Here is a 21,181-nt window from a genome sequence, read left to right on the forward strand (position 1 = left end):
TTGATGCGAGTTCATGAAAGAGTAGAGAGAATTGCTGTTAGAAAGAAACAAAGACAAATATTTCAGACTTTTTTTTTTTAATAGGATAAGTTTAAATTGTTTTAATTTCCTATTCTGAACAATATAAAGAGAGTGTCAGTATGAGTAACTTATTCATTTTCAACTGTTGTGTTTCCAGTGCTTTCCTGTATTTTACACTTTCCTGCTTTTTTATGCTTTTATGGGCTAATCTGCTGAAAAGTGTAAAAAGGGGGTTTTAGTTTATTTTACAGCAACACCTTCACACAATATCCATAGTTATCCGACTGGGGCTGTGATATATAATAATTTGCAAAAATATAAACAATACAGAACCTTGAGTAAAACTGATTTTCTTTCACTAAAAATGCAAGAAACCATAGGCGTTAAAAGCATGCTAAAGTAGCTATGAATAATTTCAGGTACTTGTAGTAAAACGAAAGGATCATGAGAGTTAAGGATCTTTTTCATCTGCGTAAGATATGACAAATGCAGAAGACTGTATCACAAGTGGCTCTATCTAGTAATTCCTAGAAGCCTTTTTGTAACAATCTTAGACTTTGGTCCAGATAACAGTGTTCTAGTATGACATCTCCTGACTGATATGTCAATGCATTTCTCCCATTGCCTGTACATGAATAGGGTGTATTTGACTGTTTACTGGAAATTATCTCAAATGATTAATTACGTTATTTTATGCTCCTAACATTTTTCCTCTTGAATTTCAGTATTCTTTTGTAAAAAACAAAAATGAAATCCAAATAATTTGAAAGCCCACTGAAACACTAAATTCAAGTCATGTGATGCCCGTGATGTCACTGGCTGGTCCTACTGTCATAATGCTAATTCACAGCAATATCTTGTTTCGCAATTTACATTTTGGGAAATGTTTCACAAATGGTGTGCAGTGTCATATTGTACAAATACATCTATAAAAACTCCTGAAAAGTTGTTTCAGAGTTTTCCACAGAATGAGAAGATGCATAAAATGTTGTTGCACTGTACCAGCAAATTGCCACCACGTTAACGCACAAGTTCACTAACTTAATCAAAAATATGTTGCACTGTGAAGTTAACATTAACCTACATCTGAGATATGCTTTCCCGCTGTTACAACAAAGAATAGTGTCATTCAATGAAATTAAACTTCTAGCAAAAATTTTACCCACCTACATCTGAATTATTCAGTAGCACAGTTGTTAGAGCAGTTTATAAGATGATGTCCAGTTAGAGCAGTTTATAAGATAATGTCCATGGATCGCTGGTTCGAATCTAATCCAAAATAACATTTTAACCAATTTTTAAAACTATTTGACAGTTTTCTCATATGAAAACTAAATCATAATTACAAAACTTCACCACACTGATCAGAAACAGAATATTATTGTGTATTCATTGCTTAGACTTCTAAGACTAATGTGAAGCTATATGTAATACATCCGACAATCGAAATAACTGCTACAATCAGTTCTTACTAACGCTATTTTTGCATTTCATGTAAAAGTTTTAAAAATATATTACCCTTTCAGGATTCGAACGCGTGACCTCTTTATCTACAGTCAGATGCACTATCAGTTGTGCCACTGAATGCTTGCTGAATGCAGAATGTGTGCTGAATGTCTTCTAGAAAGGAAATCAGCACCAAGCTTGGCCAAGAATAATTTTATTGTGTTTTGGGTCGCAGCTCACAAATGACAGTCAACAATCTAGTTATAATATACGAACCCATTTGCAACAGTTCTATAATTCTTTAGTTTTGAGCGAGTTTAATGATGTTGCAGGCAACAGGGAAAAGAATATCTGTCGTCACACATATCGCCGCTCTAAATGGATGGAGCAAACGCATCAACTTTTGCAAGGCTTCCACTATCGTCGTTTACAAAATTCCTTTCTATTGTTACTTAAAAGTTGTAATTGAATTTTCTATCACTAAATAGCTAAACCATTTGCAGAAAAAGTATGTAAAAACCTCATTACTTTGGCTAACACGCCTATAACACATGTATAGCTTAGTCTTAATCCTAGTCTGTGACGTCACCACAACGCTAGCCAATAACAGAGCATTTTCGATCACATGACCAGACCTTCATATTTAATGATTAAATAAAAATATATTTAATGATCACATAAAATAACAGATACAATGTGAGAATACTGACTGTAAATGCTATTTAAATGTTACAATGACTCGAAATAATAGCAATTTGAACTATATTTTAAAATACAGGAAAATAATCAACCCATGAATGACACTTCCTGAACTCTGATTTTACAAAATTACACACATTAAAAAATCCACTGAAGGCCTTTCACAATAATAACTACTTCCACAAAACTTTCACATAACCCCTGTTTTAATGTGAAAGCCATAACCACTTCAAGCTGCAAAGAAAAATGAGTCTTTATTACACAATATTTTAAGATGTTTATTGATATGGTGTATTGGAGTACACAAGACATTTAAGAGCCGTCAAAAAGAAGCCTTTATTCTACAATCTAAATATTTCCGAACATTGTTATGTAACTAGTATCCATTTTTGCTATATGGGCCCTACAAATTTGTCCAGTTACCAATGTAAGTGGTTTGTTTATGCATGACCTCACTTTAAAGGAAATACAGAAATGCTAAGTTAGGGGAAGAACGCGGGCCACGCAATGGCAACATTATGAGAAACCTGGTGACCAGGGAATTTAATCCCCATCGCCAACATCACAATAAATCAGGTGACCAAGAAATTTAATCCCATAGAATTCATCACAATGTTAGCAATGTAAGCAGTTCCCCATCTAGCCAGAACCACAAGCAGTTTCAGTAACTACTTCTGAATCAGGTACCAGGAAATTTTCAAGTGTTCACTGATTACATTCTGCAGTCTCCATAACTATTTGTCCACTGTTCCCATCAGAGAAGCAGGGCCCAATCACACACTTCATGACTCTACTTCACTCAGTCACTGTGAAGAGGATATATGTGCATGCCTTTCATGTTTTAATCTGAGTTAGTAAGTTCCTCATTCCACAGACCAAATTCATGATAAACAAAATTATGTGGAATATATCAACAGCACAATTTTGCTATTTAACACAACTAATTAACTGGAATGAGTCAGTCGCTCGTCATGAGAACCAAGTCACATGTTGTCACTTCAATAATCTGTTCCAGGAAACGTCATGTTTTTAGCATCACCTTGTGCCTTTTGAACCGTGACTATTTTGTAAGTAGTGCAAAACAGATTATAATTAAGTACTCATCTTATGCTGCTATCAGAGGGATGCATAGCAGAAGTGTGTTTCTCATCTGGGCAGTACAGTCTAGGGCCCACAGTTTGTCTTACTTGTTCAATGTTCCCTGGTTTTCTGACTGACAATGGATGACCTGTTGACTTTTGTTCTAGAGTTGAACCTGTTATTCTGAAGTTTTTCACTCTTAACACAATTGTGTTAGGAAATCGCATGTCTTTTACAACCTAAATTGAAGTCATGGCTGAATTGCTGTTTAGATAAAACACGAGAGTCCCACTTTTAGAAAACGTTTTCATAACAAATGCACAGTGCTCACACAAATACAGTTCCATTACTACTGAAAAGATATTGCATAGACAACAATGTGTCACTATGCAATAATTGAAATGTTAAATGGGAGAGCTGGTATTAACTAAAAACACCCAACTCTTTTTGGCACGCCCTGTACAAATAATTCTCACAATCTAATTTTTAAGACTACGAGTACTATTACCGACCTCTGTCTTCGAGTTCCCTCACAGAGGAGTGGGTGGTCAGCCTCCGACACATTAGCTTTCAAGCCAAGAGCAGCAACTGCAGCCTCAAAACCCAGAGTCTCATCTGTCGGCAACCGCAGTGACTGATTCTGCAACTGACACCTCACTTCCCGTCCTCCTGTTTAAATTTATAAACAATGTCAATCAGCATTGTGCACTTTTAGTCAAACACAGTATTATTATTTTGTACTATCTATGGTTAGAAGTCATCTGACAGTAACTAAGTATTTCATATCTGCTCTCATGCCAATCTAACAAGCAATACTTTTGAAACATAAAAGTCAAGTTTGCTATTGCTCTGCACTTCTAAGACCAATTTCCAGCAGTAATAATAAAGCAATTAAAAACAAAAAATAATCCTAAACTTACTGCCAACAACTACAGCTACAACTTCTTTCTGTAAAGCAACTGTCAGCCACTAATACTCTACCATAAAATTAGTGTATTGTTTCATTACGATTTCATCCATTTTATTACATTTTTTATCAATACAGTATTGATTCTTCAATCAACACACATCTTAGAAAAACACTATAGTGCACTAGGGAAAAATTCCTTTCATTCTCAAGATACTCCACGAGATTTTCAGTTTCATTCACTAGTGCAATGACAGATGAATGATAGACCTGTGCTTATTCTAATTAAACTGATCTTATCATCCTTTTGGCAGATGTATGTAGACAACTATTGCATTTTTCTTAAATTCCCCACTAAAAAATAAATGCACCTTGAAACTTCATAAGGGTCTTTTTTTGATGTTATTCATTCTGTTTCATGTATGTTTTCTAATTCAGGCTGCAATGTGGCAGACCAAGAGAGACTTTACTCAAGTGACCAACATTGTATTCACCAAACACTCAACCTCACATTCTGTCTTGTTACTTTTAAATTTGTCACCACTAACTGCCAGTTCTTTTTTTATACATGTAAAAGTCAGTCATGTAAACATTACTGTATTTACTATTTCACACTTAAGTTATGTGGAAGTCATACATACCAATCAAAAATATAAAATGCTGTAATACAATGTAAATGTCAGCAAAACTGAAGATGAATTATTTATTGTTTAACCAAAAATTTTTATGCTTACATATTGTCAAAGCGGTGTATTTTACAAATTTCAGATGTAATCATCTAATACTATATTATTTTGAGTAATCAATATGTATTTACATTTTATAATGTATGGTCAAGTGAAATCTAACTGAACTAAAATTAACTATTGTAATCATAAATTTGTTAAAACTGTAACTACATACTAATTTTGATTGTCATAATTCTAAAACTAGTCAGTTGCACAAGCCTGCGAAGTCAGCATCAGTATTATGATAATTTATTGTATGTTACTACATTATGAAAAAGAAAGCTGCCACTTGCCATATAACGGAGAGTGAGGCAACAAGAGAAACACGGGAAAGAAGGATGGACATTGAGTATAGTGATGCATTAGGAAATAGTAACAAAGGAAAGCAGCACTGGGTTAGGATCGAAAAAAAGCCATCACGCAAAAATCAGAAATGGAAAATCCAGGATGGAATGTAACAATATTATGAAAAGTAACAATACCAGAGAAGGAAAGTTGCTACTCACCATATAGCGGAGATGCTGAGTCGCGATAGGCACAATAAAAAGATTCACACAATTAAAGCTTTTGGCCATTAAGGCCTTGGTGGTTTCAGCTCTCTGAGACTGCAGACGCGCGCGCGCGCCCGTGCGTGTGTGTGTGTGTGTGTGTGTGTGTGTGTGTGTGTGTGTGTGTACTGTTGACAAAGGCCTTAATGGCCGAAAGCTTTAAATGTGTGAATCATTTTATTGTGCCTATCGCGACTCAGCATCTCCGCTGTATGGTGAGTAGCAACTTTCCTTCTCTGATATTGTTATATTCCATCCTGGATTTTCTATTGTTTAATATTATGAAAAGGAAAGTCACTACTCACCATATAGCGGAAACTGTCTTAGCAAAACACAAACTGTGCCAAAAGTTACGCACAGAACACCACTATTTTTTATCACTGCTGTGAAACTAAGAGAATTAGCTGCTATCTCTGCTATATGGTGAGTGACAACCTTCCTTTTCGTAATATTGTTACATTCCATCCTGGATTTTCTATTGTATGTTATTGCTATCCAACTTAATCTGCTATGAACACAAACGTAATCTGCTATAAGTTATAATCTTCACTTTCACAAGTGCTGGTAGCAAGTAGTAACACTGCAAAGTTATTCAGCATTTCTGTAGTTTAAAGCACTGACTAATGCAGAACGAAGGAAGATCAGGGTTTAACGTTTCACCAATGATCAGGTCGTTAACAGATGAAAGTATGGTGAAGGAAATCTGCCATTTCCTTTTTAACACGACCCAATCCAGGCTCGCTGCTCTTGGTCTCGCGGTAGTGTTCTCGCTTCCCGAGCACGGGGTCCCGGGTTCGATTCCCAGCGGGGTCAGGGATTTTTCCCTGCCTCGAGATGACTGGGTGGTGTTGTGTCGTCGTCGTCATGGCAAACCATCTCCACTAGGACCTTGCCTAGCATGGCGGTGTTGGTCTCCCACATCGTTCCCCTACGCTCTGTCACAGAGTACGGGACTTCGTAATCATCATCAATCCAGGCATTTAACATAATCAGTTTATGGATGCCACAGAAAATGTTAGCCTAGAGGTCCTAAAGGGAGTTTGAACAATCATCCTGCCAAATGTGAGTCTAGTGTCCTAACAATTGTAGAACTGCACTCAGGCTGGCCTATGCAGCCAGACACTAAAGGCTTCAAAGCATTTCTTCCGCTCCGAAGTCACAGAGGCCAAAACAACTACCAATAGACTGCTCCCGTTTCAGCCAATTATACTATGTGAAACACTTCATCACTGAGACCGAAGAAGCAAGACAGCTGACTCACTTATGAACCGTGGACACCCAGGAGAAAGACCAAGAGCCCTATAATGCCTAGAAGCAGCCAGTGTGTTACAGCCTGGCAGAACTGATATTGATTTTTACCCCTGTACGTTAAGTATTGGAAAAGTTACTGAAGAGCTATTTTGGACCGTATCGTATCCTTTGTTGCTTGCTGGATGTCAAAGAAAGTTGAAGATTAGGGCCATCCGCCAAGAAGGCAAAAGTGTATAGATGATTTCAGTTTTCTCTGTATGAAGAACTATTACAGTCCTGCCACTCACATCGATGACGAGAGCTTCTTGTTTAAGGAAGTTTAAGTCCTGGTGAACAATCGTGAAGCTTTGATGGAAGGAACTTCCTTTGATGCTTGTCATAGTGAATACAGTGTGACAACGTAACCAGGATGTGAGGATCCACCAGCTTTGTCATAACAGAGGGCTACTGATAAGACTTGGATTCAGGATGCTGTAGTCAGCTCATATGAGAACTTCTGAAACTGCATGTCAGTGTTTCTGTGAGAGAGGGAGCTATGCCAAGAGCTGTGCTGCATGCTGTGTGGCAAAGAAGTTACTTGTCATTTAGTATTTGTCACTGCTGGTAGGTTATCAAAATTTCTGATTTCTGTGGTGTTTGTATATTCTGGAATATTCAGTGTTCGTATAAATAGCTACACTCTCCACCTAGGGGTTCAGTTCTGTTCTGTCTGTACACTGTTGCTCATAATAAACACACTTTTAGTATTAAGTGTTGTATTTCACTGATAACCCTGCTTTCATATTTGGACTATAGTGTGCTTGCAACATGACAATATTTCCATCACCAAGGCATTTCCCCTCAATGCCCCTCTATATCAACTCCAAACCATTTTTTATGTCTTTCCACCTATGTATGCATATTCATCTTGTGATTCCTTCCAAGTTTAAATGTTAACTTTCTACTGATTAATACAAAATACATACAACACATCAAAATGGTAGCACTAACATCAGTTCAATGAAAATGTTATAAAATATGAACTAGAAGAAGTAAAAGTTAAACAGACTGCAGCTTATGATCAGGCCAAGTGAACTAAGGCATGCTAAACGGAAAGAAATAAAAATCTAACTGGAAACTGAACAAAGTTAGCAGATAACATACCTGGCATGACAAGCACATCGAAAAGATAGCTGGCAAGCATGATTGGGAGCAGAGCTTCCCCACGAGATCGCAATGTTCCGTCTTTTAGTTGCTCAGCACGTTCCCGAATAATTTTAAGTTCCCAAGCTCCTAAAGGGATGCGCTTCAAGAGACTTACTAATTCTGACTCCTGATTTGCTAGTTTCACCTGAAAATTGAAACCAGTAATAATTTCTTTAATGTGTTGCTCTTCCTGAAACTGCAAAAAAAAAAAAAAAAAAAAAGAGAGAGAGAAAGAGAGAGAGAGAGAGAGAGAGAGAGAGAAGAAGAAGAAGAAAAAGAAAAGAAGAAAAGGCAGCAGGCTTTTGTGTGTGAATATTTTCATATCATGCATACTACACCAATGTGCAACAGAAGGAAATTTTAACTTCCAAGATAAAATCAGAAATTGTAGATAAATTTTGATGATTGTGTTGCATAAAGGGTTATTAATGAAGATACAGGGTAATGACATTAGGCAGATTAAAACAGTTCTGAGGAAAGTATTACATGTGATGAGAAACTAATAAAATTAGTTTATTTAATATAAAATTTGAGACTGACAGAAATGTTTACAGTCGACACTCTTCTGTAATTCACATACACTACACCCTTTGTCATCTTTTCTTCTTTACGCTCACCCTCTGTTTCCTTACCTTACATTATATTAAGCTAGTAACTACCACTTTTTCTTGTTCTCCTGCAACCCATTCTCATTCACAATCAACAAAGCACTTTTCCAAAATTTGTGAATGCTACATACATTTCTGTGCCTTTCTTCTGGTCTTAGTGAAAGCTGACTGGAATGCTTTATAGCCTTCTTACTTATAAATACTGCATACATTCAAGTATTACGTTACATTAATATTACCACATAGTCAAAAAAATTACATCATAATTTATAAACAGTAACTCCCTTTACACCCCTACTTACACTTCTAGGGGGAGAAAATGTTATCAAGACTGTCACCAATCAGCCTGATAACACCAAACACAATGGATTTGACATTAAGGCTGTTTTAAATTATTTTTACATACCACCTCCTTTCCCTCCCATTCCCAATGAAACCACCATTCCTAACTGTTCTAAGTCTCTCTTTCATCTTACCATGCCCACCGCCACATACACAAAAAAAAGCCAGTCTGGAAAATTTTTCCGTGCGTTCTAGAGTTATGCTTGTATATCACCACTCTCCCACCCCCTTTAACAAAAATAAGATGACTAGACATGTCTTATCCACCACAGTACCTATTTCCTGGTACTTACTTGTTTATCAACTATGATGTGGCTACTACTACAGTTTCAGTCCAACAAATGATCTTAATTGGGAAATTAGTACTCACTTCGAGTGGCTTGGTGCTTGCCGGTGGACGAGCCATTTCAAGTCCAAACAAACCCACCCTGAATGCCAGGTGGGAATGTTCCAGATTTTCTGCCAGTACTGTGCACAGGAAGGCACACTTAGCTAGTGTAGCCGATGCTAGACAGCTTATTTGATGAGACACAGGATTTATTTGTTGCTGAAACATTTCCCCACAATACACATCTATAAGAACACACTCCATAAGCATCACATAACAGTAATTTATTATGCAATTCATAACTGATAGGCTGCACAATAACATTAGATAAACACTGAAAAACAATTTGGGAGTATTTCCAGATACACACATTTTATAATCAAATTTTCAAACTGCAGCACACACTGAGGTGACAAAAGTCATGGGATATCTCATAAAATTGTGTTGCACCTCCTTTTGCCTAGTGTAGTGAAGCAACTCAACATGGCATGGACTTGAACCAGTTGTTGGAAGTCCCCTACGAACATATTGAGCCATGCTGCCTCTACAGCTGTTCGTAACTGCAAAAGTGTTGCCAGTACAGGAGTTTGTGAAGGAACTGATCCAATTACGTACCATAAGCATTCGATGGGATTCATGTCCAGAGATCTGGGTGGCTTAATCATTTGGTGAAATTGTCCAGACTGTTCTTCAAACCAATTGTGAACAATTGTGCCTGGCAACACTGTGCATTGTCATCCACAAAAATTCCATCATTGTTTGGGAATATGAGATCCACGAATGGTAGCCAAATGGTCTCCAAGTAGCCAAATGTAACTAATTCCAGTCAAAGATAAGTTCTGTTGGACAAACGGACCAAGTCCATTCCACATAAACACAATTCACACCATTACAAAGCCACCACCAGCTTGTACAGTGGCTTACTGACAACTTGGGGTCCATGGCTTTGTGAGATCTGTACCACACTTGAACACTGTCATCAGCTCTCAACTACTGAAATTGAGACTCATGTGACCAGTCCACAGTTTTCCAGTTGTCTAATGTCCACTCGATACAGTCACAAGCCCAGGAGAGGCGCTGTAGGTGATTCATGCTGTTAGCAAAGGTGCTCATGTCAGTCGTCTACTGCCTTAGCCCATTAACATCAAATTTTGTCACAGTGTCCCGACGGATAGATTTGTCGTACATTTCACATTGCCTTCTTTTGTTGTTTCACACAGTGTTGCTAGTCTGTTAGCATTGATAACTCCAAACAAAAGTCTCTGCTCTCGATCATTAAGTGAAGGTCATTGGCCATTGCGCTGTCCGTGATAAGTAATGCCTGAAATTTCATTTCCTCAGCATGCTCTTGCCACTGTGGATCTTGGATATACAGAGTTCCCTAATGATTTCTGCAACGGAATGTCCCATGTGTATAGTTCAAACTACCAGTCCACTTTCAAAGTCTTTTAATCCCCATCATGCAACAATAATCAATCACATCATAAATCTTTTCACATTTAGCACCCGAGTACAAATGTCAGCGCCATCAATGCACTGTCCTTTTATGTCTTTTGTACATGATACTACCACCATTTTCATATGTGCATATGACTATCCCACAACTTTAGTCACCTCAGTGTAATGTGCACTTATGTTAACTTCCTTGTCAGTGCTTGCCCCGGAAAAGGCAACAATAACTGTCCAATTTCCAGTCTGATGCATAGTTTTAACCTGGAAGATGGTTCATGCTATATATACTGACTCAGTGTTTACACAATGGACCTCTTAAACTTTCTGTAACTTCTATTATGTTCTTCACAAAGAAAGAAGATTAAGACAAAAACAAAAATAAATAAATAAAAATCTCTGCAAGGCAACCCTAAGCAACCAGTACAGTAAATCATGGACTGTACTGCATATAATAGTTATTTGGATTTTAGAGAGGCAAGGTCACAAATTGTACTAACCAAAGTCAAAAACTAACAGAACAATCAATAGAGATGAAACTAAGAGATCCGTAACATGAAAAAGGTGGTTCTCTGAAATTAATGTATTCCTCATTTTCAACACAGGAGAACACCTGATACTCAAGAATATTTTACAGCTCAAGATAACTATTGTAGTATAACTAAGGATATCATATACGAAGAAAATGAGCAGAACGAGTAGACTGTTAAATGCTTTATACAGCACAGATGAGTGGGGCACGTTGTGGGAAAGACAGACAGAAAGTATCCAGAATGAGATTTTCACTCTGCAGCGGAGTGTGCGCTGATATGAAACTTCCTGGCAGATTAAAACTGTGTGCCCGACCGAGACTCGAACTCGGGACCTTTGCCTTTCGCGGGCAAGTGCTCTACCAACTGAGCTACCGAAGCACGACTCACGCCCGGTACTCACAGCTTCACTTCTGCCAGTACCTCGTCTCCTACCTTCCAAACTTTACAGAAGTTCTCCTGCGAACTTCTGTAAAGTTTGGAAGGTAGGAGACGAGGTACTGGCAGAAGTGAAGCTGTGAGTACCGGGCGTGAGTCGTGCTTCGGTAGCTCAGTTGGTAGAGCACTTGCCCGCGAAAGGCAAAGGTCCCGAGTTCGAGTCTCGGTCGGGCACACAGTTTTAATCTGCCAGGAAGTTTCATATCAGCGCACACTCCGCTGCAGAGTGAAAATCTCATTCTGGAAACATACCCCAGGCTGTGGCTAAGCTATGTCTCCGCAATATCCTTTCTTTCAGGAGTGCTAGTTCTGCAAGGTTCGCAGGAGAACTTCTGTAAAGTTTGGAAGGTAGGAGACGAGGTACTGGCAGAAGTGAAGCTGTGAGTACCGGGCGTGAGTCGTGCTTCGGTAGCTCAGTTGGTAGAGCACTTGCCCGCGAAAGGCAAAGGTCCCGAGTTCGAGTCTCGGTCGGGCACACAGTTTTAATCTGCCAGGAAGTTTCAGACAGAAAGTACTCCAAACTGTTTTAAATCTTTAACAATCTACTGGCTGTGATGACAGATTTAAATTTAACACTAATGACATCTTTATGTGTTTTCAACAGTTAAGTTGACTTGGGAATGTACTTTTTGAATCCAATATGACTTTTAGCTAAGATGAAACTAAGAGAGTGACCCATACTGTGAACAGGTGGCAGTTTTCTTCAAAAACATTTGCAACCAGTAGTCAAAAGAGATAGAAACTAAACAAATTACCTTCTTTCTCTTCCCTTTTGTGGGCATTGGTGGCAACTCGATCATGAGGTCCGGAGGGTTGGCGAGAAGTTCCTCTGCGAGGCGCACACCTAGAGTGCAGGCTTCTTTCCCGTGTCCGTGTGCATGTAGACCCTCTGCTCTAGCAAACAGGATGTCCCAGGGATCCTCAGTCTTCCTCAAGTTTGCAAAAACTGAGGCAGGTACCACAGGATCATTCTTCCCTGCAGACTTGGAATTTTCATTTGCATTATTACTCGATCCAGCAGTCAAAGCCTTAGGATCGTAATAATACAGGTTATACTCGTCTCCAGACTGCTGGGAGTCAGAATTTGATGAAGAAAATGATCCATCTTTGGATGGCCTCCGCAATCCTTCTATGTCTTCGGAGGGCGAAATACCACCTGCAGAAGTGTCTGAATCAGCATCTGCAGTATCGCGGCGAGGTGAAACAGTGGCGTGACGTGCCATATCTAGGTCGGGAAGGTCAAACACTGAATCGTGACCACTTTGCAAGAGGTGCGATGAAATTCTGTGACTAGTTGCCTCATTGCCAGCCACAGGAATACCTCTTACTGCTGCATGCACGCCACTCCCGATGCTGCTGGCAGAGTCGCTGCTGCCTCCCTCCTGAGAGTCTGTATCCCCGACACCACACATTGCAGGCATACGGAGTTCCGGTCTCATTAGCACACTGCTGTCCATCAGCATGTCACCATCCGGGTCATTTTCACAGAAACCTAATATAGTTCATGATTAGTATTAGAGACCATAAATATTTTCAACATGCAAAATTGTTTAAGTTATGAACTGGTTAGTGTAAATAGTACAAAAACAATGACTTCATTGTAATGCAACATGTGCACATGCACCCATTTCAGTAATCTAAAGGTATCTCTCACTTCCGTCATGAGTGAAATCTACACTGCTTCAGACGGTTCATTTGAGTACAAATAAGATAAAAGCAACAAGAAAATATTTATTTTCTTGCTGAAATCTCAGCTTTCACACCTTCTGAAACCCAAATTACTCACCATCCAAGAATTAAAGAATTGAAAATTAACCAGTTTCCCTGCAATTAATGCAAAACTACTCCACAATTAACTCATCTAATCTCATTCCAATAATACCAAATCCTTATTAAAATACAGCTTCATTCCCTGCTAAGACCTTTGGAAACTATTTCGCCTTTACTTGAAGGCAAATAAAATGCAGCCAGACGCGAATTAAGTGGTCATAAATACTAATTCAAAAGTGTTTCAGAAAGGAATGCAACCTGCAAGTCACACATGCTTCTATCGTCCATCTGCTGAATTCTGAAAGGCTCTTCTTTGTCTGAACCACAGCAAGATCACGCATACAGACACATGGAGGGTACACAAATGCCAAAAGTTCTTTTTCCATCCGCATGCAGAATGTTTTCTTCCTCAACTTACTACTGGCTGTCCAATCAGCTGAGGAGCTTCCAGATTTTCAGGTTCTGTTCTGTATCAGACTCTTTTGTTGTTAAATCATTCACTTTCTGGGTTGGTGAGAGTCATATGTCCTGTATGTCTGCTAGGTCAATCCTTAAGACACTGCCTCCCAGACTATCTTCATCACAACATATATACAGTTTCTTGACAAACAGGATCTCTGTTAACTTTCAATGCTGACTTTCACAAGAGCTTTGAAGAACTATCCAGCAGAGTGAACTTCGTGTACACTAGTGATGTTGTCTCTTTACTACACAGCAGTTGAATACTGTAAGTGCAACACAGTTGCTTAATGTAAATCTTATTACTAATTTCCGAGACAGGGTAATTGCTCCCTGAATGTTCACAAAACTTACAAATACATAACTCAAATTTGAAGATCTGTCTTCAGTCACAACTTGTGATATTAATGAAGATACATGATTTACTTTGCACCCCTAAGGGTTTGTCTTTGGGTGCTTGACATTGTTATTTTGTGTACACACACACACACACACACACACACACACACACACACACACACACACACACAGATAGTACAATTATTGTTAGAAAAAAATTTTCTATCAAATAAACTACTAGCTGGTGCTAAGCAGTTGCAAAGGATTGAGGAACAACAGATCACTTACATTCCTTAGCAAATTTTGGACATTACGCTGGTTTGTATACTGATGGGAATACTTCACATTTTTATAATGAGCATAGGTACTGAATCTTTAAAGGAGTGTATGAGAAAAAGTTTTAGAATGTATTTAGGTGACCAACAGTAATGTATAATGTTCTGGACTACTGCTTTAACGAAAACTGACTTTATAAGCTGACATGACAGCAACTGTAGACAATACGATATTGAAATCACTCATCTTATTTTTGTTATGTTAATTGTTAAGTTACATCATTTGAAACTCAATTAGTCTGTGAACAGATCTTGTAACAATATACCCTCTGTCCTTGAAACAACTTATTTGGGATCTGAATGTCATCTTTAATAAAATGAATTTTGAAACAACCACACATCTTTGAAATGGAAATCAGTATTTAACATCCAGTCAAAAAGGTCAGTGAAATTTGAGAGTGTCAAACTGTAGCATGTGATCTGTTTGAAATACAAATACAAATGTCATGATTGCATTCAGTAAGATATATTACAGTTACTGGTTTTTAACACCAGTGAGTCATTATCACAACTATCTGTTTAGGGGAGTAACATGTCACATCATGATCAACCACTCATGGTGGTCACTTAAAATTTTAGAGACTATGATGTGTGACTGATGACTTGACATGGTATTTTCATAATAAGAAAACAGACTTTTATTCTCGATGACAACTTATTACAGTTTGAACTGATTTACTATAATATATCTGCTATATGTGAACAAGATATAAATCTATATAAGGTCATTAGACAAAGAGCACAAATTCAGATTATGAAGAACATCTTCTTTGTCTGAACCACAGCAAGATCACGCATACAGACACATGGAGGGTACACAAATGCCAAAAGTTCTTTTTCCATCCGCATGCAGAATGTTTTCTTCCTCAACTTACTACTGGCTGTCCAATCAGCTGAGGAGCTTCCAGATTTTCAGGTTCTGTTCTGTATCAGACTCTTTTGTTGTTAAATCATTCACTTTCTGGGTTGGTGAGAGTCATATGTCCTGTATGTCTGCTAGGTCAATCCTTAAGACACTGCCTCCCAGACTATCTTCATCACAACATATATACAGTTTCTTGACAAACAGGATCTCTGTTAACTTTCAATGCTGACTTTCACAAGAGCTTTGAAGAACTATCCAGCAGAGTGAACTTCGTGTACACTAGTGATGTTGTCTCTTTACTACACAGCAGTTGAATACTGTAAGTGCAACACAGTTGCTTAATGTAAATCTTATTACTAATTTCCGAGACAGGGTAATTGCTCCCTGAATGTTCACAAAACTTACAAATACATAACTCAAATTTGAAGATCTGTCTTCAGTCACAACTTGTGATATTAATGAAGATACATGATTTACTTTGCACCCCTAAGGGTTTGTCTTTGGGTGCTTGACATTGTTATTTTGTGTACACACACACACACACACACACACACACACACACACACACACACACACACACAGATAGTACAATTATTGTTAGAAAAAAATTTTCTATCAAATAAACTACTAGCTGGTGCTAAGCAGTTGCAAAGGATTGAGGAACAACAGATCACTTACATTCCTTAGCAAATTTTGGACATTACGCTGGTTTGTATACTGATGGGAATACTTCACATTTTTATAATGAGCATAGGTACTGAATCTTTAAAGGAGTGTATGAGAAAAAGTTTTAGAATGTATTTAGGTGACCAACAGTAATGTATAATGTTCTGGACTACTGCTTTAACGAAAACTGACTTTATAAGCTGACATGACAGCAACTGTAGACAATACGATATTGAAATCACTCATCTTATTTTTGTTATGTTAATTGTTAAGTTACATCATTTGAAACTCAATTAGTCTGTGAACAGATCTTGTAACAATATACCCTCTGTCCTTGAAACAACTTATTTGGGATCTGAATGTCATCTTTAATAAAATGAATTTTGAAACAACCACACATCTTTGAAATGGAAATCAGTATTTAACATCCAGTCAAAAAGGTCAGTGAAATTTGAGAGTGTCAAACTGTAGCATGTGATCTGTTTGAAATACAAATACAAATGTCATGATTGCATTCAGTAAGATATATTACAGTTACTGGTTTTTAACACCAGTGAGTCATTATCACAACTATCTGTTTAGGGGAGTAACATGTCACATCATGATCAACCACTCATGGTGGTCACTTAAAATTTTAGAGACTATGATGTGTGACTGATGACTTGACATGGTATTTTCATAATAAGAAAACAGACTTTTATTCTCGATGACAACTTATTACAGTTTGAACTGATTTACTATAATATATCTGCTATATGTGAACAAGATATAAATCTATATAAGGTCATTAGACAAAGAGCACAAATTCAGATTATGAAGAACATCAGCCATCTCTTTTTCTAATCAACCATTCCCCAAACACGTCTTAAGCTATTTATAAAAAGTACAAATAACTTGAAGTTATTCAACACTAGTCACACAGTATCACTGAATTACGAGGTGCATTCAAGTTCTAAGGCCTCCGATTTTTTTCTCCGGACTGGAAAGAGATAGAAACATGCGCATTGTTTTAAAATGAGGCCGCGTTCATTGTCAATACGTCCCAGACATGGCAGCACCATACGGCTGATGGAATTTTACCGCCAGCGGCGAGAATGAGAACTGTTTTAAATACTTAAAATGGCGACGTTTTCCTTACTTGAACAGCGTGCAATCATTCGTTTTCTGAATTTGCGTGGTGTGAAACCAATTGAAATTCATCGACAGTTGAAGGAGACATGTGGTGATGGAGTTATGGATGTGTCGAAAGTGCGTTCGTAGGTGCGACAGTTTAATGAAGGCAGAACATCGTGTGACAACAAACCCAAACAACCTCGGGCTCGCACAAGCTGGTCTGACTACATGATCGAGAAAGTGGAGAGAATTGTTTAGGGGGATCGCCGGATGACTGTTGAACAGATCGCCTCCAGAGTTGGCATTTCTGTGGGTTCTGTGCACACAATCCTGCATGATGACCTGAAAATGCGAAAAGTGTCATCCAGGTGGGTGCCACGAGTGCTGACGGACGACCACATGGCTGCCCGTGTGGCATGTTGCCAAGCAATGTTGACCGCGCAACGACAGCACGAATGGGACTTTCTTTTCGTCAGTTGTGACAATGGATGAGATGTGGATGCAATTTTTTCAATCCAGAAACAAAGCACCAGTCAGCTCAATGGAAGCACACAGATTCACCACCACCAAAAAAATTTCGGGTAACCGCCATTGCTGAAAAAATGATGGTGTCCATGTTCCGGGACAGCGAGGGCGTAATCCTTACCCATTGCGTTCCAAAGGGCACTACGGTAACAGGCACTACGCTAACAGGTGCATCCTACGAAAATGTTTTGAAGAACAAATTCCTTCCTGCACTGCAACAAAAACGTCCGGCAAGGGCTGCGTGTGTGCTGTTTCACGAAGACAACGCACTCGCTCATCGAGCTAACGTTACGCAACAGTTTCTTCATGATAACAACTTTGAAGTGTTTCCTCATGCTCCCTACTCACCTGACCTGGCTCCTAGTGACTTTTGGCTTTTTCCAACAATGAAAGACACTCTCCGTGGCAGCACATTCACCAGCCGTGCTGCTATTGCCTCAGCGATTTTCCAGTGGTCAAAACAGACTCCTAAAGAAGCCTTCACCGCTGCCATGGAATCATGGCGTCAGCGTTGTGAAAAATGTGTACGTCTGCAGGGCAATTACGTCGAGAAGTAACGCCAGTTTCATCGATTTCGGGTGAGTAGTTACTTAGAAAAAAAATCAGAGGCCTTAGAACTTGAATGCACATCGTAGCACAACAAATACCCATAGTTTGAGGAAAATTGACTTACCTTCACTACTAACACTTGAACGGTTTCCATCACGTGTGTCATCACCATCTGCTGGTGACCCAAGTCCATGTACAATACGATGAAACCGTACCACCATATCAACATTTGGAATGTGGCCACCAAAATCATGACGAGAGTGGTGCCGCCTACGCTCTCGATATGGGAAGTCTATAGCAGTCAGACACGTGGAAGAGCGAGAGGCCCCATGGCAGCTCACGTGTGGCCGTGTATGTGGGACAGGGAGGAACTGGTTCAAGTTGTTGTGATGTCGATGGTGATGGTGGTGGTGATGGTGTGATGGCTGAGCTGGATGTTCACAATTCAAAACCGCTTGTGAGGAGTTCACCTGAAATTTTAAGTGCACTTTTTAATAGGAAATCTTTAGCAAACAATCCAATACAGATAACAGGTTAAATCATGGTACAAATTAAAATATGTACCATTCTCAAACATATCTAACCATTAGAGTTGGGTCGCTATGCCACAGGATCTAGAGGTTCCCGCATGACCATCACGGATTCTGCTGAAATTTCGTGTGAACATTTGCACGTGTTCCCGATGAACATTGGTAAAGATTTACTTTAGCCAATACAACAATTCTAGAGATATATTCATTTGTTTGACCCCATAGCACAACACTCCAAAGTGTACCTCGCACTTTCAGAAACTTTGAGACGTATCACCACTGGCAATATTTTCATGAAAAAAATAAATGTGGTGTACGCAGCGTTGCCCCTGAATATCTCTGCTACCACATTTACGCAAATGTTTTGCAGGCCAAGTAAGTACGGCCCCTGCCTCACCTAGGAGGTTAATAGAAGAGGCAAGGTACTGTCTTACAGTCTAGCTGCCGATCATGTCATCACTAGTGGATTGCCAACAAGTTCCAAACCTTGTGGAACTGTGTCATCGTTAATCTTCGCTGGTCCTCAAGACACTGTTGTTGAGCTCAAGTTGTGTAGATATTATTCTCAGAAGTTGTATTTAGTTTGAATCTTGTAATAAATAACTTTTATTTCAAAGAGGGCATTTTACTACATCCAGCCACACTACTCAACGAAGGATATTACAACAAAACTACGCCACCTTGTACAGCTTTCTGCACACTCTTAATGGCAATAATAATAAAATATTTCTTGAGCAATATACAGATGAATAATTTGAAGCCAACTCCACCGAAAATATAATGCTTGGGGAAAAAATAAGAGAGCCTTCATGAAAAGACCATGCTCTGAACCACCTAAAAGCTAGATTTCATTCTGCAATTCAAGCATATAAGGTCCTAGACAACAGCAAAAACGTGGAGGTGCATTTAAAACACACTCGAAATTCCCGTGGTACTTAAAATAAATCTGGCATCTTTTATTATGTTCAACAATCATGTAGGACTCTGTGGGGAGGATAATAAATACAAAATTCTGAAGATTAGGAACTGAGATCGAGTCAGAACAACTCAAAAAATTTAACAAATCAAATTGGTTATCAACTTCAAAATTCAACTATGCATTACATGGGACTGTACATCATAGTAGTAAAATTGTTGCGTAATAGCTGCAACACACATCGTATACACTGCCTCCAAGTTTTACACCACTATCAATTTTGGAGTTCATAGCAGGCAGTTTGGCACATTTTGGAAAAGATTCGTATTATAGAGATTTTTGAGTATGTCATTTTATTGTGCAATGCTATTGACATTCTAGTTTAATTCCAGTTTAAAGTGCAACATATTTTGTGCACACACTTTTTGATTGCATGAAATGATGAGGAATTGTGTAAATGTGTCGTTATGGCCAATAATGGCTTAATCACTGCTGATTTCTTTTAAAGCGAGGAAACGCGCATTCCCATCGATATAGTGACCATCCCTGATAGTTGTCCAACAGCAGCTCCTGGTGGGTTTCTTTAACAGAGATTCCCAAGCCTGGTAAAAAATGAATTTTCTGGGCCACGTGAGTGCGTAAAGCTTATTAAAGCATCCTTCTACTCAGTGGATGCCTGTCGAATATTTTCAATCCACCAATCTTTCACATATGCATACAGCATATTGTCCCGAATGGAAGTCTGATCTGTTTCTCTTTTACACTGAGAGCATTAATGGCATTAAATTTACTTCCATCAGCAAAGAAGAAATTGACTGAAATAAAGTGTTACAAAAATAGTGGTTTTAATATGTGCACACTTTACCAGGAACTAGACAATATCGTCATTTTTTGCCAGCTAATGAAACAACTTTTCAGGTCACCAGATTTTCAAATGTTCCATCACCTTTTCTGGCCAAATTAGTGACAATAGTGAAGCAGATATATTAACATCAGACCTGACCACTAAGGTGTCTTACTTTTAAAAATTTTGAAGTATGACACATGAGCAAACATGGCATTTGATTTTAAGTGACCAAGCTGAGTTCCAGATGACAATTGTGTGTGTTACTTTCATACCAAAATGATGGTTTGTTAATGATTCATTAAAGTCAACACCATTTCACAGTCAAAAATTCACCAAATGCTGTAGAAAGATAGGTGCTTCTCACCATACAGCGGTGATACTCATACAGCGGTGATACTGAGTCACAGATAGGCGCAACAAAAGGACTGTTACAAAATAAGCTTTCGGCCAACAAGGCCTTGGTCAAAAATAGACAAAACACACACACACACACACACACACACACACACACACACATTCACGCAAATGCAACTCGCACACACGACCACAGTCACTGGCCGCTGAACCCAAACTATGAGGAGGAGCAGCAGCAGCAGCACCTCATGACGAGAGAGGCAACTGGGTGGGCAAGGAGGAGGCTTGGGTGGGGAGGGGAATGGATAGCAGGGTAGGGGTGGGGGATAATAAAGTGCTGCTGAGGAGCACTT

The 21,181-nt window shown here is 38.7% G+C and overlaps 1 protein-coding gene across 1 annotated transcript in view; it reads right to left on the reverse strand.

Moving 5' to 3' along the window:
• The window catches only part of LOC124618709 (zinc finger SWIM domain-containing protein 8 homolog), a 521,177-nt gene that overhangs the window by 84,964 nt on the left and 415,032 nt on the right, over window positions 1-21,181 (reverse strand). The window contains exons 9-13 of the mRNA XM_047145371.1: window positions 18,306-18,651; window positions 12,316-13,052; window positions 9,186-9,362; window positions 7,824-8,010; window positions 3,759-3,915 (exon numbers count right to left, since the gene is read on the reverse strand). Coding sequence (XP_047001327.1) covers window positions 3,759-3,915; window positions 7,824-8,010; window positions 9,186-9,362; window positions 12,316-13,052; window positions 18,306-18,651 — 1,604 coding nt within the window. The remainder of the gene's footprint in view (window positions 1-3,758; window positions 3,916-7,823; window positions 8,011-9,185; window positions 9,363-12,315; window positions 13,053-18,305; window positions 18,652-21,181) is intronic.

The sequence above is a fragment of the Schistocerca americana genome, chromosome 1 (assembly GCF_021461395.2).
Source record: "Schistocerca americana isolate TAMUIC-IGC-003095 chromosome 1, iqSchAmer2.1, whole genome shotgun sequence".
Lineage (NCBI taxonomy): Eukaryota > Metazoa > Arthropoda > Insecta > Orthoptera > Acrididae > Schistocerca > Schistocerca americana.